The sequence below is a fragment of the Haemaphysalis longicornis genome, unplaced genomic scaffold, assembly GCF_048455015.1.
Source record: "Haemaphysalis longicornis isolate Haplotype H1 unplaced genomic scaffold, Haemaphysalis longicornis Haplotype H1 scaffold_9, whole genome shotgun sequence".
Taxonomy (NCBI): Eukaryota; Metazoa; Arthropoda; class Arachnida; order Ixodida; family Ixodidae; genus Haemaphysalis; species Haemaphysalis longicornis.
The window spans coordinates 95,510,371-95,537,475 of NW_027526460.1; the positions used below are offsets into that span (position 1 = coordinate 95,510,371).

General features: G+C 48.3%; 1 protein-coding gene across 6 annotated transcripts in view; it reads right to left on the reverse strand.

Moving 5' to 3' along the window:
• Positions 1-27,105, reverse strand: part of Oatp30b (Organic anion transporting polypeptide 30B) — a 260,754-nt gene that overhangs the window by 29,198 nt on the left and 204,451 nt on the right. For 4 of the 6 annotated variants that reach the window (XM_077682802.1, XM_077682801.1, XM_077682800.1 and 1 more), the window contains 6 exons: positions 14,384-14,856; positions 13,216-13,366; positions 8,491-8,638; positions 7,881-8,029; positions 4,052-4,208; positions 1,341-1,537 (listed from right to left, as the gene is read on the reverse strand). In XM_077682802.1, coding sequence (XP_077538928.1) covers positions 1,341-1,537; positions 4,052-4,208; positions 7,881-8,029; positions 8,491-8,638; positions 13,216-13,366; positions 14,384-14,671 — 1,090 coding nt within the window. In that variant the 5' untranslated portion in view covers positions 14,672-14,856. Of the gene's footprint in view, positions 1-1,340; positions 1,538-4,051; positions 4,209-7,880; positions 8,030-8,490; positions 8,639-13,215; positions 13,367-14,383; positions 14,857-19,983; positions 20,073-27,105 lie in introns of those variants that run through there. The other 2 variants (XM_077682804.1, XM_077682805.1) reach the window with 2 other exon arrangements.

Below are 27,105 nucleotides of genomic sequence, written 5' to 3' on the forward strand. Positions count from 1 at the left end.
AGGTGTTTTCATTTGATCTGTTTGGCTGTTGCAAAAATTTACGACGGCACGAGCTTGACATTTAATAAGAACACCTGAATGCTGTGTGACCGAACCAAAATTTCCATATAATGCTCTTCCATTACCAAATGTAGAGATCAGGCACTTTTAATTTGTTTCATTCCCATTTTGTTAACTGCTGGCTCTTGTAGCATCGTGATCAGCAGCATCCGATAAGAAACAATGTTGTGCTGCTGAGCCCAAGGATGCGGGTTCGATTCCCGGCTGCGGTGGCCGCTTTTCTGATAAAAGGCGAAATGCGAAAATGGCCATTTGTTTGAGATTTCGGCGCACGTTAAAGATCCCCAAGTGGTCAAAATTAACCTGGTGCCCTCCACTATGGCACGCCTTATTGTCTGCGTAGCGGTGGCGCGTTAAACCTCGAAACAATGAATCAATCAATTTATAAGAAACAAAACAAAGGAAGGTTTTAGAATAGCTGGCTTTTTCTGAAGGCAAAGATGTATGTCCTCCATGAAGTAATGACATGCAAGTGATGCTGTCAGGGGAGATGAAATATTATTAAAGATGCTCAGTGGCAAATTGAGTTCTGCTGTACAGCTGCAAAGCACTCATTCTATTATCTCTGAACAGGCTGCATTAGTTGGTCTTTTGTGCCATGCTCAAAGAAAGCTTCAAGACCTATGGCAGGCTATTTATTTAGTAGAGGAAATAACATATATACAACCCATAAAAAGGTGCCAAGAACGAATCAATTCCCTTCTCTAACCTTTTCCACCTTGAAAATCACTTTCAGAAGGCATTATCTAAGCAGTTGGGTACAAATGGAAGGAACAACGGGTTCATCCATCAAGACAGTTTTCAGTCAACGTTCAAAAATCTGCCTCAAAATCTGAAAGGGCCGTTCTGCTACCTGAACCCTATTGGGCATATGAAACCCACATTTAAAGAGCTGTCTGTCTATGTTACAGCAATCTTTACAAGCCCAACATCATGCATTCAGTTTCGGCAGATTGCTATAATTAAATTAACAACTTGAAGTGGTGAGCAGCTTAGAACTAGTACATAAGGAGCAAAAAAGTGTACTACAATCAGAAAGTGCGCAGGGACATCCTTTGATGCCAACAAAAACACGGCTGAGGAAATACGCTGAAGCATGATAAAGTTGTACACAATAAATGAATGAACACATGAAAATACCTTTAATACATGAATATGTTGAAAAGAAGAATATGCTTCTCAGCTAAGACCATGGTAAGCTTCATCTATACACTCCCGCGTTCAGTTCATTACAGCGCGGCCGGCCTTCAGTCAGTACGGAAAGAACGGGCCACCCTCACCGATGTACATGGAAGAGCTTTCCTTGCGGACGTGGTCGTCGATGTACGTTGTTCCCAGAGTGAAGATTGGCGTCCCGCCACACCCAATCAGGATTTGGGCGCACATAAATATGAAAATATACAAGGCATTTGAAGAGCTCCCGTCGATGCAGCTCTGCTCGGCGTCTGGCGACAGGGGCGGGTTAATAAAGTGACTGCTGCAAGAGGGGCAGAGGGGAAGAGAAAAACGCAACGCCACCTTGGTGAGTTCCTGCGGCAGCAACACGACGAACAGAAGTGGCGGTGAAGCATAGTGTGGTTAATTTACAAAACCTTTCGATTCTGTTTATTTTGTTACTTTTGTTTTTCTTCACGGGTATCGCAAAATGGCTGATCATCCTGACGACAACAGACATTGAAGCTGTACAAGCTTTCTGCGACAGACAGTCGTTATCTGATTGTAACTAACGGCAGTGGCCTATTTCTTAATTACACCTTGTGAATCCCAAACATTCCAGGAAGAGGCCATCGTTTCTCACTCGCACATGCAAGCTCCAGTAGTTGGAAGTGGACACAAAGCTAACAAGAGTCACTGTACATGACAGGAACAACTTTGTGTTATGTGGCCACACTGTCCTCAGTCACCACTGTGTGCGGCACTGTCTCAATGCCCATTTCACAACATCATCCCTTCACCTTTAGTTTGAGCTTCCCTTTTTCCAACCAGTTGTCACTCCAGGTACCGTCAAACTGCACTTCACGTTTCCTATAGTCTGCTTCACTAAGTCTGAACAGCCCTGTTAGTGCTACAGCTCGCACCAGCCAATCAGGAGTGAGAAGACTAGAAAAAAGCGCCTCTAATCCCACCTATTTTCTCAAATGGAACACTAAAGTGAATAGGCCTAGCAAGTGTTCGTGGCGAGAGAGTGTAATTCGCTCATGCAACTCTGCATCCTGTACGTATCGAAAGTCTGGAGCCCCAATTCATTTCTAAAGTTGCACAGTGAGCAACACTAGGGCATCTTGTGTGGCCCCCCCACGCGCTATGGATGCAACGCAAATGCTTTTGTCATAGTGCATTTTAGCGCTAGGTCAGTTTTCCCATTTCTAACTGCGACCTATTTCTTCGACATTAAGCAGATAATTTTTTCCAAGTCCCAATTTACATAGGGTACACAACCTATAGACAAGTGAGTGTGTCATCCCTGCTAGTGATGCAGCACTTCTCCATGCACTTTCCTGATGCGAAGGATGCACCCAGATTTGCTGAGAAAAACTCAAAACGTGAGCTACAGACTCTGAACTGACATAAAGTCATTGAATAAAATTCACAATTAATTTCCGCTTCCCTTGAAAGGTAATTTTTTTTAGCGGTGCACAATAGTTATACCAGGCATTTTTTTTGCAATCTTTAGCTACGTCTCCTACAGTAGGATTTCCTAATGCGAAAAGCCACGAAGAGCAGTTTTAAGAATCATACAACCAATGTAACTTAAAGGGGCACTGACACAAAAATTTTGCATCTTGTTTTTTTTTGTTGCGGTAAGTAGCTTGTGACCTACTTATAACCTGTAGAAACCTCATTTGCTTCAGCGTGCGACGGTTGTTTAATTAGAAGCATTTTCAATGCGGCCAGTCACAGTTTCGGTTTCAGCGAGTGCCGCGAAACGATGGATTTTGTGGGTTTTGTGTGAACAAAGCTGACCACGTGAGCGTCGGAGGGATATCACAGAGCAGAGCCGCCTTAGCACTGTCGAATCCGCATCGACGGCAGTTTCTGCGACTGCCCCCACGTACTGATCTCGTGAGGCGCTTAATTAAAAAGCGACCGTGGATGTGACGCAGGCGCTGTGAGTGCAAATGCTACCGCGGCTAAAGAACGACGCTCGAGATGGTGGGTGGCAAGACGCATGCTGGGAGCAGCCGGCCGGTCGGCCTACAGGTCCGCCTACAGATGTGTTCGGCTTAGCACTGCGGCGGATATTCGAGTGCCGCTCTCGTAAGCGGTGCAGATGACAATTTTCAATGCAACCCGCCATTGCATCATTAACTCCTTTCTCATGTAAGCCACCATTGTCGGGACTTGGGACAATTTCGTGCAGCGGTAACAAGTTATCACTCGAGCTACCTGCGCCGGCCTGGGCCACTTCGCGGCCGTGGCCGCCGCCTGCACAGCGACCGTGCGGCTAGCTCAGTGGGCTTTTCGTGCCTCTGGCGCGTTTTCGCATCCAATGGTAATAAACAGTAATAGAAACAGAGTGCCTGGAATCGCTGTAGAACTTTGGTCGCGGCCAGCTGCCCAATTAGCTGACGAAATCACGGCGCCTCCGCCACCAACGATCGGGTTGTTCGCTCTCGAGAGCAGAAGCTCCGCCCTCCGGCCCTCCGATTGGAGCGGCGAGCCGGGCGAGCCGGCGAAAAACGCCGGCAGTGCGGAAGCGGCAAACACAAACTCGTGACGTGTTTGCATGTTGTTTATTTACACAATATCCTCGGGATGTCGATTGCGCGTGGTTCTCTGCTGGCTGCTCGGTTGCGTTTCGCCCACTTTAAAATTGATTTTAAATATGTTCTAGGCTGTATTCTCCGCTGATATTTTGCAGATGATGTATATGTGTTCCCACCAATCTATATCCGAAGTTATCTCCCTTCAAAATTTTGTGTCAGTGCCCCTTTAAGGCAAAGCGAGCGATAAGCTAAAAGAAAAAAAAAAGAAAAAGAGGGGAGCTCACCTCGAGTGTTCTGGCACCATGGCAGCTGTGGGCATTTGGCATGTGTTTTCGTCCTCGATGCGAGTGACGTTCAGCTTATAAATAGTTGGGGAGTTAGATTGGTCCATGAAGTACGGAAGCGAGAAGACAAAGGACCCAATTGCCATCACGATGGTTCCTGGAAAGAACAACAACAAAAGAAAGAAAGGTTAACCCTTTCAGTCACGAATTATTATATTCACTGCAGAAAAATTCCATACTTGGAGGTTTAGCAGTGTCAAGTGTCCAGAGGTAAGAAAAAAAGGTTCAGTCTGTCTAGAATACTTATTACGCAAATGGCGTCGTGTCCTCATACGGAGACACCATTACTCAATCCTGCTTTTCCCTATAAAAATAATAAATATCCTGAGGCAGTTTACAAACAAGGAGGTGAAATAATAATTTCTGCACATGAAAGAGGTGTTTTTTAGCCTTTATAAATAATTTACGCCGCAGTAAAACAGAACTTAGGACGGCAACACATCGGAGCTCCCACAAAACTTGGTCGCGTCCATTTTGAAACGATGTTTATGACTGCGGTTCCGCCATTCCACATCACATGGTGCTACCTTTCACTTCCGTAGGTTTCGAACATCAGCCGCACCGCTCTGCAGCATGAGCTCTTTTCGTTTTCATGAGGAAAACGACGAAGAAAGTCGCGTCTCCGTATGAAGACACGGTGACTGAAAGGGTTAAAATCGTCACTGTTCATTTCACGACAAAAATACCATCCCGTCTATTTTCTGCCAGCGAGACATGCTGCCATATAGAAATGCCCTAACAGGGCTTGTTTTGGGTGTATATAGCCTCTTCTTAGCTAATCAGCTACGAGATTGGCACATATGCTATTGGGGTGTCTTCTTTACAGGTAGGGTTGCCACCTATCACCGGAAAAAAAAAAAAAAAAAAGAAGAACGGGTTCTTTTTTTGGGGGGGGACGGGGGGGGGGGGGTATTAGAAGGTTGAATTTGTTTTGAAAAAATGACGCCAAATTTTTTTGCATGCAATGCCGTTTATTGCAGCATTTTCCTAGAGAGAAATCAGAGAAATGTGTTGAAGGCGGAGAATTTTATGGGCACAAGATAGAAAGTGGTTTACAAATACCACAAAAGTTTTGGTGATTGACGTCGGGAATGCATCTGTACAAAGTGTGTGTGTGAGTGTGCGTGTGCGTGTTTTGGTTTATTGACAGAGAAAGGTGAAAACGACCCAGCCGATAACTGCCTCTCGGGATGAGGGCACCTCAATCAAGACTGAGTCTAGGAGAAGGACAGACAGAAAAGAGAACGGAAAGGGAGCGGAAGAAAGAGGATGGTTTACAAGGCTTACAGCACCGACAGCACTGGCAGCATCAGAGCCGGTCCGAGAGCCCCGTGTCCTTTAAATAAAAACTGGTGGAGCTTGCAGTAGTGGTGCAAGGCTGGAGCCAACAGCGGAGAATGTGATCACGTGGCTTTTACGTGACTAGGCTAAGTTTGTAGGTTTTGCGAGGTTATGCTAGGAACTGGCAAGCTTGGATTGTTTTGTCCGCAGGCTTTCATATCCCTCCCAAAGTGGACAGCATTAGCATGCGCTACAACCGGCGGCAACCAGCTTTGCGAACTCGGCGTCTGTAGTGCGAGCTTTTCCTTCTGTGCTTCCCACTGGAGGTGAGAATGCACGTGAACTGGCAAGGAGCAGAGCACGTGAGAGATCATGCCATGAACATTGGGCACAGTGTTCTGGACGATGCCGTGTGCTCCTCATGAAGTGCACGCACACATGCGCTCGGTATTTTTTTTCAAGCTCCTTGCGCGGTGCAAGCCCGCAAGCGAGCTGGGCTGAGTAATCTGGTAACACTCCACGGCGGAACTAAAAGCTTAAACAGCTTGGCTGTTAAAGGAGCCATGAAGAGAAAATACAACTTCGTTTAATTTGAAAGAACTGGGATTCAGTATCTCACTCAGCTCCATTACAGCCACAAAAGATATTTTTTTAACGAAAAAAAAAGCAAGTATTTAAAAACTTTCAAATTTTGCGCGCCCCAGTGACATGTTATGAGCAAGAATGACGTCATACGGGCCAACAATAAAACATAATTTTCAGTGCGTTAACTGCACGTTAGCATTCAAGTGATGCGGTCAAATGGAACGAGAGGCCTTATTACAGACGTCCAGTCATGCATCGTGGCGACAGGTCAGTTAGGCGGTTGCCAATCGCACAAACAAGCTTTCGTGACGTCATAGAAAAGTTGCGGGAAATTGGCTAGGGGGTCGCGACTGCTTCACACGTTTTCTTTAATATCTACGTCATTTGTTCGAAGATTGTGATAATATTGGTATCATTGTTATCGGGACTAAGCACTCTTTCTAATAAACCCAACTTGTATTTTGTCTTCATGGCTCCTTTAAAAGTTCAGCAGGATAACAGTCCAGGTACAACAGATTCGAAGGGGTGCATGAAGGCAGTCCAAGTTCCCTGTACGACGCTGTCAGCCATGCATCGCTGCGCACGGTTGGTCGGAGGGAGAAACTGTGCAGCTCGAAGGACAAACAGGGAAAGTTGCTCCCTTCTTCTAGAGTGCTGCCCTTCGAGACCCAACCAATTCACGTTTGTGCAGTGGCGTTTCAAAGCATAGAGATAATATTGATTGATTTGACTGATTTTTAATGTATCCCCTGATGACGTGTCATCTCCACAAAAAATCTAGTACATCTATGTTGTACTACTGGTTTAATTCTCGTGCGGCTCTTAGGGCAGGCTCAAAATAAATTTTGTCTGTTACAGGTGGCAGCTGTACCAGGCAATATTCCCCTCCCTGCTCTTTTTCCACCAGCATTCCAATCTTATTTTAATCACCTCTACAGCCTTGAAGTTTACTCCCTCTGAGCTACCCTTAAATCCTAGGGCTTCGGGGAGCAACGACGAAATTTCGTTGTGTTGTCCCTCCCCTTGGACCCCCTCCATCTCAGGCAGCGCGCTTGCCTGCGTACTTTTTTTTGTTGGCGTGCCTTGGCGCAGCTTTTCAACACATATATTGTCATAGTTGCTGAATTAACTGTTGTCAAATGACAAAAAAAAATCACAGCAAGACCACCAAAAAACTGGCCAATGACAGCTGGTTGTAAGTATGGACCGGCAACCAGCCCGCTGTCTAAAAAACCAGTCGGGACGGCCAAAAACCAGGCAGGCGGCAACCCTATTTACAGGCAACAACACCAATAGTTTTCTTTTGTGCGTTAAAACACTGTTTCTGAACTTTCTTCCGTTATACTAGCTTAATAACAACATCCACCACAATGAAGATGGCTCTCGTGATGAAGCATTCCTCACAGGCAGTTTACAGACCAGGTGAGTAGTACAACTTCCCATCCACAACTGCTGCTCAAAAAGTGATTGCCAATAAATGCCTCACAATCATAACCAGTAAACCTAACAGAGCAACGTATTGAAAAAGGAGGGTATAGCAGGATTTAAAAATTTGAGCCAAAATTAGGACTCGTAAAATGCTGTAAAAAATATCCTTCTGTTTAGGCCCCGTAACAACCGAAAAGCGTTGAAGTAAGAAAAAGCCGCACTCCAACAATTCTTCTCAGTTTGAGCAGTTAGTATGAAAAAATGATAAAGAACTGACTAGAGGTTAAAAAAAAAAAAGACAAAGTGAAAGATAATGGCATTCCAGCGCTGAGGAAAGCTGCAAAGTTGCCACCATGCATCTTAAATGTATTGCGGCTTTTACAACTGGAGTGGGTGAGCCTTACTGAAAGCTTTGTCAAGAAAGACACGTGCTTAGATCGAGCACTTCCGGTAGGAGATTGAAATGTGCACTGACCTTTGCCAATCCAGACGGGAATGTGCCGGTGGCTCCCCAGGTAGCTCACAAAAATAATGGTCAGCAGGTTTCCAATCTCAAACGAACTTGAAATGGCTCCTGACACTCGACTAGGGATATCAAACCTCTTCTCAATTGTGGTAATTACACTGCAAGGGACACAGAGCAAAGGCAAGAATGATCAGAAGGCACCAAAGCGGCAAGCCTGTAGTGCTTGCCACTCATCAGTCAGAAAGCTGACTTCCCCATCAGGCTCAATTTAACAACTACACAGCTTATTTTGAGTAAACAACTGTTGCAGCTGCAGTGGCAATAGTTCGCGCACCGTTTCTGTTCCACATATCAACCGAGAACGACACTAGAAAAGAGGAAGAATATTCTCAGATTCAACATGTATCATTTCCGAAAAGGGGAAAAAAAAAAAATCAACGAGATCTTTCGTTTTCTTTCTGACAACTAAAGCAATATCCTACTAGGACAGAAATAAGCTACAACCAGACGTTTGCTCACACTCAGCAAATTGCTGTTTCAATTAGTCAGCACCTACACAGCAGGCCCATGAGTGATTCTAGAGAGGCACTTATAAAACATCCCCGACAGACAGGCTTACCTATTTACATATCCAGTGGACAATGCCTGCTGCAGGGTGACCAGCATGCAGGCCAGAAACACGAACACCCGGATGTTGGCAAAGTACTGTAGCGACCATGGCCGACAGCCCAGGATGCCACACTCCCGCAGATTGGGGTCCACTTCATCTGCGGAAGGGAGACGGAGGACGCCTTTGTTCTCACACTGCAGGTTTCAAGGACATGTAAGCATGACACCACCACAGCATTTGAATGAACGCGTGCTGTGGAAGCACAGAGCACAGTGTTGGTGCAGCGGAATCAGGATAAAAAAGAGGGGGGAAGCAATACAGAGAAAAAAATGATTGCAGAAACTCCCAAGCGGGAATTGTCAAATAAAGGCATCCGTTTGGCTATACACAAGACCTCTTTTTTTTTAAAGTCGGCTTCACTACCACACGCACGCAAGCACTGCTGGGAAGACATTATTCCTGGCGTGATATAAGACACCTGACAACAAAGTAGGAGGGCCCTAGGGCCTCTTATTAAATACCGCCATAGCACCCCATGACACCGCGTATACTTGAAGAAAAATTTAGTTGGAACTTGGCACTTAGTTTGCCTCTTGTTTCCCTGTCATTTTTTCTTTCGTGCTTTGAAATGAGAAATATCCATGTATAAGTATGAAGCGCTATATACCGAGAACATGGCATTAAAGTCGGCTTCACTGCTGTACGTAAGTGCTTTGCTGAAAAGACATGTTTTATGTGAAATATTGAAGGTCTTGTATTAAAATATCAAGGTCCTAGAGCCAATATTATGTTGCGTTCAGAAAACACTCATGTGTCCCTATAAAGCGCCACACTAAACACCGAGCCTCCTTTGCGTCGTCTTTACTACTTTGCACGAATGCGTAGTAGTCCGTACTCGTCCGTACTTTTTTTCCCCTTTCACTCGCTCTGAAAAACTTCTGGGGCTAGTTTGAGGCACAATTTGAGCCTCTGCGGATAACATCAAGGTCACTGGAAGAAACCACGGGCCGTGTCCCTGCCAGCTGCTATCACACGAGAGGGCGGCCCCGGGTAACCACTGCGGGCCGTAGCAACGCCGCAGTGAGGGGGAGTGCGAGTGGCGGCGGCGGCGGCGTAATTAGAGAACACGCTGCCGCCCGGCCCCCAATCGTGGGAGAGCCCGGCTGGGATTACACAGGATTTGGGACCGAGCTCGGCAGCGAAGCGGACGCGAGGCGACAAGGAGGCCCCTTTTTTTAGCGCCGCAAGGTCCACGATGCGAGGCGAAAAGGAGGCTCCGAACTTCGTAACGCGCGACTCGTAGCGATCGACGCCGGTGTGAACGGCTCGGCAGCAGCGACGCAAGGAAAAAAGAAAGAAAATATCGAAGAAACCTAGAGTTCTGCCTACAGGCTGCTATATAAAGACAAGTCTTCCGAGGCAATTTTAGTGAATGCTTCAGTGTAAGGTGGGGATTGCGCAATGGTTCGTCCCGAAGAAAACTCCAGCAATACAGCCTCGCTGCAAGCACTCTTTTGTTTAAACTTGACGGATCCAAGAGCTCAACCTCGGCCTATGGGTCGGTTTTCGTACCCGGGACGTTTTGAGCTGCTTTCCGGACCGAAACGTCAACGCTCCTCCCATTTTCCGGGTAAACAAAAAAGCGCGCGTTCTTGTCGTCTGTTCTTAAACGGACCATGAAAACAATATACAAGTTTGGTTCATTCAAAGACTGCTTTGAGCCGCTGATACAAATATTATCGCAAACTTCACACAAACGACGGAAAAAAGAAAACATGAAGCAGTGGCGCGTTTCCAGCCACTTTTCGGTGACGTATCTATGACGTCACAGAATTTGGTTCGTGCGATTTGCGGCCGCCTCCATGACCACCGCCAAGAAACCCGATTGTGCGATTGTAATGGGGCCTCCAGTTCCGTTTCATCGTATCCCTTGAATGTTAACGTGCAGTTGGCACACTGATAACTATGTTTCTATTTCGCCACGCGGGTATTGTTCAGCGGGAAATTTGAAATTTCCCCAATATTTCTTGCATTTTCTCGCTTAAAAAAAAGCCTTTCGCGGCTGGAACGGAGCTGTGTGAGTTACCAAGAGCTATTTCTTTCAAATTAAACAAAGTTGTATATTTTCTTCATGGCCTGCGTCTTCTCGAGCTGCCGCATACTGCGAACAGACACCAACGCGCTCAGTAATTCACTCTTGCGGGATCGAGCCGAATTACTTCCGGCAGGTCGGAGCAGCTGTATCCTTCGGGGACAGAGCACATGTAGTGGGAAGGACGACACAAAGAAGCACGCACGCCTTTTAAGAACGCGGGGGCGAGCGTCGGCGCGCCCACGACTGCGACACCCAAGCAACTAGAGCGCGGAATTGAGTCAACCGAGAACCACCGGTTCCCCCGATGAACCGACGCCGCTAATGTCTGCACACGCCTTTCCCGCTCACTTTGACAAGAAAAGGCCGACGTCTCGTGGAGGAGTAGAAATTATTTTTTGCTGACCGTTTTCGACAGTCCGCTCCGGTACCGGCGGCTCGCCCAGCGCAACCGGCCAATGCCGTTCGCGGCCAATCGCGCCACGCATGCGCAATGGCGCTCCCGCTCGCTATCGAAGCGGAGCGGACCGCGAAAAATGGTCAGCTAAAACTCGTGAAGCTTTCGCACACTTCGCTTGAGGAGTCAGGGCGACGCGACTTGGATCAAGCTGAATCCGTCAAGCAGGGGCCCCGGACGTCGACCGAGCTGAAATTGGCGAATGCAACATGGGGCAGAGGTACGGTTCTCCCCGACGCGTATGTAACCGACCTGATGCACGAACCTGTCTGTTAGTGGAGGGGAATATTGCTAGCGGGCGGCGTCGGGTGGTTTGAGACACATTGCCGCACAAGTGCTTCCGGAAATCGGTTCGGACTGACGAGTTTTGCGCATCTCTATAGTGCGGTTCTTCTAGTTTTTTATGGCTGCAAGCTTTCTTCAATTACTTCCTGGGAAGAAAAGCGACCTTCAGCATTGCAGACCTCCACTGTAGAGAAAGAACTGATAAGGAGCAAAGAAGGGAGCTGAGCCGAAGCGTTAAAACCAGAAAACATTGGAACGAACGCGAAACAACGGTTTTTTCGCACACACAAAAACAAAACAAAAATGAGGCTTCATACTCTGCAAGCTTCAATTTGTTCCTCTTTGCGCAAGAATGGGAAGAAATTCCAGAGAAGACGAGAGGAAAAAAAGCCCCCTTCCGCATGTACAAAAACTGCACTTCTGTGCACGTTTGCGCGCTTTTAACACAAAAGTGGGGAATCTCGAATTTCAGAACAGCCGACTATAAAATTGGACAACAGACACGTAGAAAAAGAGAAATATGAAGGCAGTCTTGGCGCTCCTCATGCGATTTATACTTCATTCAGGCATTACTGCTACGTGCACAGAAAGACGCGCAGAAAAACGGGATAGAGTATCAATAGACGCTCCGGAGCATAGCATAAATATCGTACGAAAGAAGAACGAAAAACAATATCAGCGCGCCGGTGGGCAGCGGCCAAGGAGGGACAGAAGAGTGATGCAACTTTGATCAGGCAATCAAGACGGGCTACGCGAAAGCCAGGGACATGATGACAACGAGCCCGCCGCACAAAGTCGGGAAGGGGTAACATTGTTCCGGGGAGCAGCGAAAGACAAAAGAATGCAAAGCGGGGGCCGGTCAATTCGTAAAGGTGGTTATGAATAATTCATCGCGAGAAACAAAAGACGTTACCTATAGCTTTTTTTTTCTTTGTTTCCCAGAAGGTTTTAATCCAAAGGCGCGCGTGCACACTATGAGCGCAAGTTCTCCGTATGTGTCGTTTTCCTGACCTGGTAAAGTTCGTAAAAGTGCCGTTGGATCAAAATTGCCTTCGAAGCGCTGCTGATACTGGCCACCGCGTAATGCCCGCGCACTGTACGGGAACGCTGGATCTCCATAAGTATGCCGTCCTCAATTTACATTTACGAAACGGGCTGCCGAGGCCACTGCGAGGATGGCTTCCTCGTAGAAGGGACGGCGTATCCGTGTTTTCGTCGCTTCGCTCGCTGTCATTTGCGACAAGGACAATGTCAGAGGGGAGGGGGGGGGGGCGGTTACAAAACCAATTTCGGCTTAAAATTAGAATAAATAACTGGACGGTATTGTTTACGGCACCACGGTAGCCCTAAGTGTAATAGCATTCGCGGGCAGTTATCACATAATCTCATATTCGAAAAGTACATGGTAGGCACCATTACACGTCCACCAGTGCTTCAGTAATTACGCGCATGCGCATGAGCGTCCTCAGCTTACCGGACGTCGCACACCAGAACTACCTCAGTGGTTTGGTTTACATTACACCTCATTAGTTATAACTGCGGTTCTGCGCTTTTGAACCCCCTTCCCCCCCCCCCCCCCCTCGCGACGTTAAGCCTAACGTCTCGCTTGATGTCTAATGTTAGCGCCGGCAGTTCGACGTACAATAAATCTGACGTGGCATGGCATGTCGTTAGGCTCAACGCTAAGTTAACCTGATGCTAAGCCTAAACATTGGAAGATAGGCCTAACGTCACGCTTAAAGGCCTAACATCGTCCTCCGGTACAAACTGGAAAAAGTACCCATTTTACCCATCGCACTTCAAGCTCGGGTACGGCTGGCGTTAAACGTCAAGGCGTAACGCTAGGCATTCATAACGAACAAGTTCTGCGCAATCGTTGTGTTATTACCAAAGGGCTCACCCAAATGGTCCGGCCTGAGGAGGCGCTCTCCGCGATGCTCTCCGGGCCTGGCGAAGTCAGCCGCGCTGCTGTAGGTCACCTCGGACAGCGGGTGGTGCAGGTGGTGCAGGTGGTGGAGGTGGTGGTGACCGCTACCACCCAGCGCCGCCAGCTGCGTTCACGCACACATATACCAACATGAGAAATACTACACACGCGCAATTACCTATGTGCGGCCGCACCAAACCTTAATTTTCTTTTTGGCATTCCGGACGTCGTTTCCAAAATCCTGACTGGCTGGTAGCGGAAATTGGTAAAACGAAGAGTTCAAGACGTCAACATTTGCGCCGCGGCGAACGCGCTGAGTACCCTCAAAATATGTATAATTTTCAAGTACTTGTTTTTTTTCTGCCTACGAGAGTAGCTCATCTGTAAGGTGGGGTCTGCCCGTCTTGTTTTCAAAACTTCCGACGCTTTTCACGGCTGCAAAAATACTTCACTCTGGCAGGACTGCGCAGCAGCTAAGACAAATTCTTTGTTTCGACACAAACAAGAAGTTTTACAGAGAACGTCCCTATTAGTAACTTATGTTAGCACAAACGTAAGTGTTATTATGTAAGGGTTATACACGGGAAGCAGAATGGCGGGGGGGAGGTTTGCGAGTACTAACAGATGGTGTTGGTGATAATTTTTAATTTTATTCGTGGGTGTCCGTTTTTTTTTACACAGCACTACAGTGTAGCTTGTTAGTACGAAACCCGATTTTACGAACTCCTCGAATTAACGAAAGAATTAGTACCCCCCCCCCCCCCCCCACACACACAACCCTGCAGTTCCCCATGGGCGTAATGCTTTCTCGATTCTACGAAGTACCCGCTTCAACAAAATAATCCGCGTGTATGAAGTATACCGCGACTTCTCGATTGTACGAAGTACCCGTTTTAACGAATTAATTCGCGGGTATCGATAAAGTCTCGATTATACGGCGTACCGGCTTAAACGAAATAATCTGCGTGTACCGGCGACTTCCCGGTTGTACAAAGTACCCGTTTTAACGAAATGATTCTCGGAAACCAGCGGACTCTCGATTTTACTAAGTCCCCATTTCAGTGAAACAATCCGCGCGCGTATACAGGCGACTTCGTTCAATCGGTGTATATATCCTGTACGAGAAGGAGCGTTAACGTACCTGGTGCGAGGGCGGCTGCCGCTGCTGCCACTCGTAGAGCGGCGCCAGCGCCAGTGTGGACTCGGACTGCGCGAGGGGCGGCAGCGGCGTGTGGTGCGCGTACAGGCCCATGGTGGTGTAGATGCTCAGGTCCCGGGGCCCGTAGTTGCCCGCGCTCTTGGTGCGCCGGTGGCCGCGCGCCCAGTGGGCCTGGTGCGACGACGAGCTGTGCGGCGTGAAGTGCGAGTCGTCGCGGCTCATGAAGCACGGCGCCATCTTGGCGCTCAGGTCGAGGCAGCTGGACGTCATGGTCGCGGGTCGAGATCGAGACGTCCCTCTTCTTCTTCTCCGCCACCCTCCTCTCGGGGTCTCCTCCGGCAGGCTAATCCTTAGTAGAGCGGCGTCGCCGAAGCTCCGGGCCTCCGCGCCTCGAGCACGCAGCAGCAGCACTCACGACCGTGCATGGCTGCTGCCCAGGAATGCCCCCGATGAAGCTGCACGAGAAAGAAGAGACACTCATTAGGACAGGCCACCGCGATTAAATTCGGAGTACTATTTTTCTCGAGGCTGGTTCAGTGACATCGTGATAGTGACCCAATGGGTTGGTACGAGGAATGCGCGAAGCAGTTATAGCAAGGAGGGCCGCATCATGTATACTAAAGCGCGGCGCACATGGAGCGAATTTCGCCGACGAACTTTGCCCAGTGGCGGAGCCGCCGCAACGCGCCGCAGACCCTTCGCCCGCCTACACCCAACACATTCCGGTTCGCTCTACCACACCACGGAGGACAGAGTACTTTCCTTTATGTCTCAAGGAGAGCTACATCGCCGACAAACTGCTTGTTTGTCACCGCCGCGACCACCCAGCCACCGTTTTAGGGGCGAAGCCCGGCTGATTCCGTCTCCTGTCGTCGTCGTAATCGTCGTCTCATGTAGTCACGGTACTAAAACACCGGGGAAACTCGTTTACGTCCCGCGCTAGAACGTAACGCGTATTTAAAAACAAAAACAAACAAAAAAGAAAACACCGGGACACTCGTTTACGCCTCGCGCTAGAGAGCTTCGTGCTTCAAAGGCAAGATACTTTTGCAGTAAAGCTGTATACCTCTGTCCCCCAACGGTTTCATCTCCGTTGGCAAAACCACCAAAACGCCAAGAATACACGTATACACTGCATGCCTCGCCCCTCCCCACGTTTCACGTTAGCGGAGATGGCCCGGGATTTTTTTCGTTGCAATTTCGCTCCATGTGGGCCGCGCGAGATGATCGGTGGAGTGCCGCAGTCGCGAACGTCACCAGACCGTGAGAGAAACTAAATTTGTTTTACAATAGCGATTAAGTTTAGTTGCGGGCTAACTTGCGTAATGAAACTCGGAGGTGTTACAGCTGTGTCACAGCGGAGAAACATACAGCAAATTGTGCTGGAAAATACACATCGCATGCTCGTCTTGCAGTCGCTGAAGCGGCGGCCCCCTGGCATTCGTTTTGAAATCTTGATTTCTACTTGCATAAGGCAACGAACGAGACGCAAACCGACCGGCTCGGTTATGTAGTCGTCTTGGTTCCCAAAACTGCTGCTTACATAAGGTGACAAACAAGAGTGAAACGATCTGTTAGGTTGCATAGCCGCCTCGGTTTTCATCATTGATATCACTCGCATTCGGAGCGGAGGGAAGTCGTTCTTACAGTCCATGTATTTCAATGCTGGGAGCGGACGATCATTCCTGAACAACTTTACAACTCCGCTCGGAACTAACTTACCGATCATATAAATAAATAAAATAACAAATAAACAACACAAATAAAATAAATAAATAAATATGATCAGTAAGTTACCAAAGTTACCAAACAAGTTACCAAAGTTAGCAAGCAAACTAAGTACCAAAGTTACCAAACCAAGTCAGTAAGTTAGTTACCAAACTAGTTACCAAACATACCAAACTTGGCAAGCTAGCTGCGTCGCGCTAGCGGTCAAGCCTGGCACACAGTTTGTTTTGAAATGCGTGTGTTCGAGAGTATAATTAAAGTCGTTTTTCGGAACCACATGCTCCGCAGAATCGCAAACGCGGTCACGCTTTGCGCGGTATAGATTTAATACAAAGCTAGAACGACAGAGCAGTATAGTTCTCGGAGACATACGATGACGGCCATCTTCTTACTCTTGGCGAGAACATATCGCCGAGAAGCACTGCACTGCTTTTGGCATACAACAGGTGACTACGGAAACCTATCATTGCGGGTTTATCCGCATTCGATGTACGCGCATAACTCCGTCGTATTTTTCTCTGCACACGCGTCTTGGCGTCCTGGTCGTTTGCGTGCTAAATGAATACGGAGGAAGCAGTGGAACGAGTGACTATTGAGAACTGTAGCTTTGCTCACGAACCATATGTAGGCGAACAAGGGATTGACATGCGGGTCGAGCACTCATTACGGAATAATCCCAGCACGTACAGATCTCCGCTCTGTCTACTAAAAAAAAAAAAAAAGTAACCACCAGAGAGTCTGAAAGTTGCACCGAACTCCCATACACGCAATCTTTGTGTACATCGAAGAAAACAACAACAACAAAAAAACACCTGACTAGTCCCGCGCGGACACGGCACTTACGTACACAAAACCGGGTCACTCCAAGCGGTTAGAAAACGGACAGATGCAAGAAGCAGTTTATATCGAGACAGCAGGTCACGACGTGGTTTGCGGCCAGAAAGGGGCGGCTTTTAGAGCCGGTGAATCTCGAAAATGTGGAAAGAAAAACAGAACAACCCACGAGAAATGAACGAACAAGACGGTCAAGCTTTCGCTCTTACCCACTTCTGCGGGGCGCGCTTACAGGTCACAGAGCGACGAATAAAACAAGATGGAAAACGAGGCTATCATAATTATTACCCGCATTATGCGCGAATGTTTAAGTAGTCACAAACAGCCAAACAAAAAAAAAAAATCTTTTGCCAAGTTTTTTTTTTTCTGTGCGGTGCTGCGCGCATTCATTGCGTAAGCTGAATTACGCGCATATTTATTCTTACAGCAGTGGTCCGTGACCCTTGAGAATCAGCGATATAACCGTTTGTGAATTAACTGAATGAATGTCAGTGGAATTGATTGATTGATTGATTTGATAGTGGGGTTTAACGCACCGACGCTACACAGGCGATGAGGCGCGCCGTAGTGGAAGGCTCCGGATTAATTTTGACCACCTGGGGATCGTTAGCGTGCGCCGACATGTCGAACACACGGGCGTTTTTGCTTTTCGCCTCCATCAGAAAAGCGGCCGCCGGGGCCGGGAATCGAACCCGCGTCCGTGGGCTCAGCAGCACGACGCCATAGCCACCGAGCCGCCGCGGCGGGTGAATGTCAGTGGGACCGAGTAACCTACAGTGTTGACCGTCGACTTTTATCGTAGAGAGAACTAGATCGAATGTGTTGTTCTTATTTACTTCTCAAAGCGGTGGCCATTTTCTGTAGCGGACAACAACAACGGCGTCAGTTTTTTGCACACTGGGGCACTTCCAGCTTTCTCCCTAAAATCATTACCTCAGACAACACTTCCGCCCTGAAATCCTCCCGAAACTGGTCTTTTCATGCCCAGTTAACTGCTTCTGCGCATGCTAGTGCGCACACGGCAGAAAGACGAATCCGCAGTGCGCCTCTACCGCGCGACGCAGACACAGCTGCGCTGACAGTCAACATTGCGCAACATAGGCGGCTGGCGCGAAACATCCCTCCGCTCCGCATGCACCGCTCTGAAGGGCAGCTCTGCGGGTCGAACAAAACAGATCAGGGCGCAGAGCCAGCGATCAAGCTGCTTTCAACGAATCGGACGAACACAAAGGCTATTGTTCCTTCGCCGGCTATGCGAGGCTGTATACCCTCGCCATTTGGTAAACAGGATCCCCGCACTACTTCGCTCGGAGTTGGGCTGCTGTAGCCTTGCATGCGCGCTCCAAAGCTGCGCACGGTCTGAGCGGTATACTGTATACGCAGGCTTAAGCATAGCCGAATACACAGCGCGCCTAGTTCAATGAGAAGCCGCTCCGAGACCCACGGCACAGGAACGGGCCCATTAGTGAACTTCTCAGCGCGCGCACTAATATGGGTCGCGCTCGATCGTTACGCAAGTCGGGGGACGTTGACACTATAAGCTGGATTACTCTCTGTCCACGCTGGTTTTCCATAACAGTTGGCAACGAGCGAGACCTCCGGACTGGCTGGCTTGCTCGGCTGGCAGCCAGAAGTTAGTCGGCAGTGTACAGGACGACCACTATAATGACTAACTCATCCCACTATATAGATCAGTAGTACCTACAGTAATTACGCGCTCTGATTAGCCAAAGTTTCCCCGACTGCGTACGATACGCTTCGCTAATCCTTTCCCGTAAATTAGGCGAAACGATCTGGCAGCCCGTAGGTCTAAGCCGCTCAAGGAGTGCATTCGGTATGCCGCGTCGCATCCCAGTAGCTTCCCCTTCCCCTTTCCTACACAGCGTACTTTATTTTAGGCACATTTTTATTTAGTTTTATAATAACGGCACAGGGATTATTGTGACAAGCTGCGAAGAAGTCGAAAAATGCCGCATTGTAATACCGTATACAGACAAAACGTCCGCACGGCGTACTTTTTTTGTTTTCCTTTGGAAGCAGATCTCACCTCAAGACAGGCGTCACGTGATTCTAGGCTTTTCAGCAAGGACACACCCACATCCCCTTCGGCGTACACGGGCGAATGCGTACGTAAAGTTTCGAAGCAACGCCCGCCCAAAGTACAAAGATATCAAGTGAAAAATACGGAATGGGCGATCTTTCGGATAGGTGCGAAAAACTACAAAAAGTGACCGCACCACCAATCAAAACTTGGGAGATATCAACAAAAACTCCGAGATGGGCAAACTTTCCGCTCAAGTGCAGAAAGGACAAATAAGTGACCGCCTCAACGCATGAATAGGTGATTCGCGTTTATCTTGTTCACTCATCGGCGTTAAAGCCATCGATTTTAGGGGGTGGGCGATTTTTGGGGCCTCTTAGTAGATTGAATATTTCACCCCTAAAGGGGGGTGGGCGGTGTTTCGGGGGAGGGCGTTTTCTCGGAACTTTATGGAAGTCATATAATCATTAAAATTATGGCGTTTAACGCGACGAAGCTACACGTTGGCTATGCTCCGCATTAATTTTGGCCGCCTGGGGATCTTTAACGTGCACCGAAATCTCGGCCACGGGCGTTTTCGCTTTTCGCCTCCATCTGAAAAGCAGCCCCCCGCGACCGGGAATCGAACCCGCGTCCCTGGGCTCAGCAGCACAAAGCCTTAGCCACTAAGCCACCGCGGCGGGTAATCACATAATCATTGAAAAGTCAACTCGAGCAGATAAAGTGGAATCCGACAGCTCCGTTCCTACATGCCGTCGGGTACGGACGAATAAGTGAACTAAGAATAAGTACGCCTTTGTTAAAGGAAACGACGAGGCCACGACATGTAGCTTATATCTCGGACATGCCACACGCTTCAAGGTAATTCCAGAGCTAGAAAACGGACCTTCAGCTCTGCACGCTGCACACACTATTTATAGGCAGATATGGTTTATAGTCATGCGAAGCCCACATATAGAATACGTTCATATATACGTACGCATGCGTGCACGTGGGACGGAGAACAATGATGAATGCGCCAACGGCATTGTCCGCGCGGGCGGACCTTCGGGCAGCACACTCGCCGCATTCGGTCGCGTGCCCGTGCATGAATGCACGGGATCCCGCGTCACAATTTACGGCGCTGTTTACCTTGCGAGACCGCGTACATCCGCGCCAGCCATATAAGGGGCGCTGTAACGGCGACTCGCTGAGCGGATGTGCTTTTACGATTATCGGGAGTTGGTTAAGGGCTGCAAAGAACTAAGGGCACCCGCTCCGTTGGATTCGCCCTTCAGATTAAGCGGTCACGCACTTCCGGGAAACCTTATTACCAACGGCAGTCCCATCGGCTTCGTCCTCGTTTCATTGAAGCCGTTTTTCATGACCTCAAATCGATGAAAAAAGGAACAATATTGCGCTATCACTTACACCACGGATTGAAACGAACCCAACAAAAGAAGCCAGACAATGCGTCTAACGTAAGTAAAGCGAGAGAACAAGAAAGCCTGCGAGCTTCACCACGGAAACTGGGAAGGCCCGCCTCCTGGATGATTGAGGGCATGACCTCGACTGCTGGACGTACAAGCTTCGATACAGATGTTTAAAAAAGGCCTTAAAAACGAAATACAACTGAAGTACCCTAGCCAGCCGGCCTAGTTGGAATTGATTCATCCAACTTGGAATTGATTTATTGATCTGTCTTTCCTTTTCTCGATTAAAGGAGTACTGACACGAAATTTCAAAGCTGTGATAACTATGTAAAACGCTTCCTTTTTATCAGGAGATATCTCCCAGCAAGTTTCAACAGCAACAGTTCAGCGAAACATATTTAAAATCCATTTTAATCTTCGCCCGCACGAGAAAGCCCAGAGCGGGCCGACATGACATCATGTGCTACTTGCCCCAAACTGCCGACGTCGGGGCTCCCGTGACAAAGCCGACGCGCTGGCTGTGGTTGGCGCGCGCTGCTCGGGCGTGTGTACACGTCATGGTTTTGGGACTGACGTCATGCTGCCCGGGCCTGTGGGGACGGCGAAGACCTCGGCCGGTCTGGGTGCGCGCGTGCGCTCGCTCGCGCGCGCTTCCAGAGAGGCAGCGATGCGGCAAGAATGGTGACGTCATGTGATACATCCTGTTATGGCGGCCGCTCGGCGTTTTTCAGTCGAAACCGAAACTGGCACGAATAAACGACGCCGTAAATGAATGTTTACGCTGCGCTGGACCGTCTAATCTGTCATTCCATGATTAGTGGGCTGGTAGGCACGCATAGCAGCGAAAAAAACGTAACACGAAAATTTCGTGCCAGTACTCCTTTAAGTAAAGCCAGTTGTTAGAGAGCGCTCGTCCGTGTGCATCTGTCTGTGTCCCGTTTGCTCAGCGCAAGTTTCATGACAAGCGCAATTCACTAAGAAGGATGCTTTGTCCCAATAGCGATGATGCTAGTTTTGGCCAGAACTCAGCTAGATACTACAAAAAAAAAAAAAAAAAACCCGAGAGGCAGAGTTTGTAGTTTGGACCGTGAACGCTCTCCGCGTCCCGCTGGCGTTTCTCTCCGCACCAGATACGTCACGTTCACGGCATTCACCAGTCGGCGTCCTTGTAGCTTACGCTGCTCGATCGAGGCGCCAACTGTCGGCGCTCGTTAACGTCTTGATGCACTACTTCGCTTCACCTCTCCTAGACGGCAGCACCATCCGCGTCAATGAAACTCTTTTTGCCATTTCTCTTGTGTTCATTGTACTGGCGTCATTTCCGTGACGGATACGACGTCTGTTGGAACTTTTTTCCCCGAAGACAAAAGAAGTAATCGCAGATGTTGGTAGAAGAGGACGATGAGGAATGATGGCGGCGGTCGAACGTGTTCTGCTTGTGATGTTATCCAAATGCAGTTCTTTTTTCTTGTAATTCTCTTGATGTGATGTAATTATAGTTATTTTCCCTTACCGAAGGTGTTGTAGTCGCGACATAGTGGAGCCGTCGTTCGTTCATCCCACGGGATTTCGGCACCACTATGGTGTCGCGACTACAACGCCTTCGTTAAGGAAAAAGAACTGTATTTACAAAACACCACAAGCAGAACACGTCCGGTCGCCGCCATCGTTCTTCGTCATCCTCTTCTATTACCATTTGCGATCACTTCTTTGTCCTCGCGGGTAAAAGTTACAACAACGTCAGTGAAATCTTGGTGTATCCCGGCATAAAATGCTTTCGTGGTAAAACAAACGTGTAAAAAAGCGGCGACTCACCAGTCACTTCATTGCCGCGTCCTTATGACGTCACAGAATCTCGTTAGTGCGATTGGCGGCCGCTGACAAAAGCCACCACTGAGAATTATGAACGCGCGATTTTACTGGTGCCGCTAGTTCAGTTTGGTCGTATCACTCGCATGCTAACGTGATGTTACCATGCTCAAAACTATTTTAGTATTCCCCGTATTATGTCACTCACTCTTAACAAAAAAAAAAGGTCGTAAAAGGGTAGTAACGGCTGTATTTACTAACTCCTTACGAACTTTACTACCCCCCAGAACGGTACGTAGGCCCGGCCACTAAGTGTGGAACCGTTACTAGTCTAGACCGTGCACTTAATAACGGCTGCTTGTTTGATACTAACATTCACTGACAGTAACAAAATTTTATGGATTATTGGACATTTGCACATTTAACCTAGAACAATACAATGCCTGCACAACGTACCACAATTTCGATACAACAAATACATTACGTACAGTTGCACGGGCAAATATGGACATGTTCCTACCTCCCCATCTTTCCGTTTGCCCGCGCACATGGTGTGCTCTCTCGTTCCAGTAGGCGGTATTTTCTCGGTAATGCTCAAAAGGGATGCCGAGATAACGCGTAGGCTTCGTTGACCAAGACACCCGCTCGTAAACACTTGGTGCTGCTGGCCAAAAACCATGCCAAAGACCAAGGCATTTTTTAAGATTCACCGAACTGCCAGTTTTATCACAGAATTCCTGCGTGATGCTCAAAGCATTACAAACACTTTCGCGATCAACGCAGAAAAAAGCGACATCATCCGCATAAGCAAGTACTTTCACGTCACAGGACTCCAAAACGTACCCTCTGATTAGATCACTGTTGTTAATTTTGGCACATAAGGGTTCGATGTACAAAGCGAAAAGCAAGGACGACAGTGCACATCCTTGTCGTACCGACGAACGGACGTGAACGCTATCTGTTAGTTCTTTATTAACAATTATTTTAGTGGTCGAGTTATGATATGCCATTTTAACCCCTTCAAAAATGACTTCACCAATGCCGACGTGTTTCAGAATTTTAAACAAAATGTCATGGCAAACCTTATCAAAGGCTTTTTCGAAGTCTATCTGTAGCATTGCTACTCACCTGAAATCCATGTCGCACGATTCAAGAATACTGCGTACAACATGAATATTTGTGTAAATGCTCCTCCCCTTTACGCCACACGTTTGATGTGGCCCTACTAATGTTTTGATAACCGATTGTAGTCTTTTAGCTAGCACTTTCATGAAAATTTTGTAGTCTGTGTTTGTTGTGTGATCGGTCTGAATCCAGTTACTTTGATAAGTTGTTCTGGGTCATCGCTATTGGGTATAAGTATCGTATGGGTTTTGGAGAAGGAGGGAGGTAAACAACCCTGCCTGAAAGATTCACAGAAAACATTGCATAAAAAAACTGCCAAGTCTGACTTGAAGGCTTTATAAAAGTCTGCCCCTAACCCGTCAGGTCCAGGGGATTTACCATTATTGAGGTTCCCTATTGCCTCTTCAATTTCGCTCACGGTTATGGGCGCGTCAAGTCCTTCTATAACTTCGCTTTCTAGCTGCGGCAGTTGCGTGAGGAAAAGACTGTCGAAACCTGTTTGAGGCTTTTTGTAAGAGAAAAGGTCTTGGTAATGTTGAAAAAAGGCGAGTTGTATTTCGTGTTGCTCTTCGGTAACTGCTTCGTTGAACTCTATTTGGCTTATCTCATTCTTTTTTGCGCAGCGTTTTTCATCCGCTAGTGCACGCTTTGTGGGCATCTCGCCAGCAGTGTAATTTTCTGCCCGTGCTCTCATCAATGCTCCTTTATATTTTTCTGTTTCTAACGCTTCTATTTTGGCCTTTATGTAACGTATGTCACCCATGAAAGTGCCTGGCTCGTTGGCTTCTTCAACTGTCAGTCGGTTTAGTAATTCTTGTAACTCAGACTCCTCTTTGTTTGCTTCAAATTTCATTTCGGTAGAGCGCTCGATAGCCGCCATTTTGACGTGTTGTTTGAAACGTTCCCATTTTTCGATAATGTTGTTGTGTTCATTAGCATCTTCGAGTGTTTTGTATTCTTTTAGCAGTTCAAGAAACTTTTCGTCCTGTAGTAGCTTGATATTAAACTTCCAGAGTTCGTAGTTAAACTTTGCTCTTCGTTGTTTCACCCCTCCCACCGTGACTGATACTAGGCAATGGTCGCTGAAGGATACTTGCTCAACAGCGTATTGACTGCACTCAGGGGCAAGGTTTGCCGATAAATATATTCGGTCGAGGCGGGCATGGGTTGATCCTTGATAGTGGGTATATCTGACCGTATGCGCATTACTAGCCAGATTTACGACGTCTTCGAGTTGCAGGTTGCTCAGGCTTTCTTTTAGAAACTGAGCACTAGAATCGTAAGGGGCATTTTGATTCGAACGATCTTCCTTGTTGACTACGCAATTGAAATCACCTAGCAACAGGACATGTCGGTCACAATTGAGCGTCTTGATCAGGCCCTCGAAAAAACACTTTCGTTGATTCACTTTAGTAGGAGCATACACACCTACTGCTCTTAACTGTAACCCCTCGTAACAAAAATCACAACTAATGAAACGACCCTCTTGGCAGGCCGTTACCCCTTGAACTACACAATTCAGCGACTTCCTTAGAAAAAGACAACAACCGCCAGACGTACCAACCGCATGGCTAACGCACACGTCAAAACACCTCCTAAAGGGCTGTACCATAGTGTCAGTGTGCTGTTCACTTTCTACTTTGCTCTCCTGTATTGCTAGTAGGTCTATCCTCCTATCCTCCATGAGCTTAGAAAGTCGAAACTGTCGCTGTTTCGAATTGAGGCCTCGGACATTAAGCGTAGCTACACGAAGAGGCGCTTTAAATGCCATAGCCCACTTTTTTTTTTCTTTTTTTAAACAGCACACCTACACCACGGCACTTACATTAGACAGGGCTGTTAAGTACCCCGTCGGGAAACCCGTGATGTTGACGAAGAGCGTAGTTGCCCCGATGCGTACTTGCCCTTTTTTTCCGGTTGCGACCTTCCACTCGTGTTCCAAGCGCTGCAGCTTTTGTTCGTCACCCAGTTCGGTCAGTTCACGCGGGCGCTTCGAGGACGTCCCTTGTTCATCCTTCGTGGCCGCTCCCTCGGTGCCTTCCGCGGTCTGGTAGCCGTCGCTAGGTAGGGTCAAAGTCGATTCTGACGACTGCTGGCTAGCAGCGTCGTCCTCCTTATTCTTGTCTTATGTTCCACTGCCTTGGATGTGTCGTCACCATTTTTCTGAGTTCCGTCGCTGGTATCTCCCTCACGGACTTCATCGGGCGGCAGAGGAAAGGGCGGAGTTGTGTCTACCGCTTTCTCCAGTTCCTTGTTGCCTTGTGCGACGGCCGCTCCCTCGGTGTCTTCCGCGGTCTGGTAGCCGTCGCTAGGTAGGGTCAAAGTCGATTCTGACGACTGCTGGCTAGCAGCGTCGTCCTCCTTATTCTTGTCTAGTTCCACTGCCTTGGATGTGTCGTCAGCATTTTTCTGAGTTCCGTCGCTGGTATCTCCCTCACGGACTTCATCGGGCGGCAGAGGAAAGGGCGGAGTTGTGTCTACCGCTTTCTCCAGTTCCTTGTTGCCTTGTGCGACGGTCACTGCTGAAGATAACGCCGCCGTTGCCGCCCTTTCCGCTTCCTCGACGTCCATGGCGTCGGGGTGCACCTCTTGCTCTTCGGGACGCCCAGTGACGTTAACGTATGTGCGCAAGCAGTTGCGGGCTTCGTGTCCGAACGAGCGACACTGGGTGCACTTCGAAACTCTGCAGTCCTTCCTGATATGACCCCTCCTACGACAGCGCAGACAAACAGGTGCACGTCCAGGCACGACAACAAGCACGGAACCCCCGTAAAACTTGAAAAGGTGTGGGAGCTCGTCGGGCGATAGGTCTTCACGTAGCGTAAGACGCACCAACCTTGTCGTCGACTCGGCGGATTCAAAACCCACCGCTGCCCAGGTGTCTTGGTGCACGTCCTTGACGTCCCCGAATTCGGTGAAAGTCCTGCGCACAGCCTCGTCCGATACATGAAATGGCACCCAATGCACTTTGATTGTCAGTTCCTGGTGGGCGGGGTCGATGATGGCGCAGAAACGCCCCTTGACCTGAATTCCTCCGGCGGTTATCAGACGTTGTCTTGCTTCTTGCGTGCGCAGCTTAATAAGCCACACATGTCCCATTTGGAAAGGACCGATGCCTCCAATATCCTTGAGCACGCCAAACTGTTGAAGTGGCGTGCGGAAGTCTTCAATCCTGTAAGGCCTTCCGCCAAGGTCGCAGTGTAGGATCAAGCAGGTCTTCATTGAATCCCCTGAAGGCAATGTCGGAAACAAGAACCTGTAGCCCGGAGGCGCACGAGAGGACCGGTCACCGCGGCTGAACATAGCCGCAGAATCACCTGGCTCGGAGCCAGCCATCACCACGTCCGATCGCTGCGCGAACCGGAAGTGGAACGACTGAGCCACCGCGGCGGGTGGTAAAAAAGTCTTTCGGTGTTGGGGCGGAGTTCGGTGAGTTACGAAAGGCCGGTTCTTTCAAATAAAGCAAGGTTGTATTTTAAATGCAGAGCATTTCAGTTACTCACGATGTCACCCGCGTTGACGTCTGTAGTCCGCACCGCACCCCTCCCTACTATATAAAAAAAAAAAGAAATACTATCCGGCGCCAGGTTTCGATCCCTCGACCCTGCGGGCGGAACGCAATGTACATGGTGCTATAACCATGCTCTAACCACTGCGCCACAAAGCCGACTTTTTTTTTTTTTTCTTTAATACATCGAAATTTTAGAGAAAAGTCAGCCAAGACAATTGACACACAATATAAACACTAACAGACA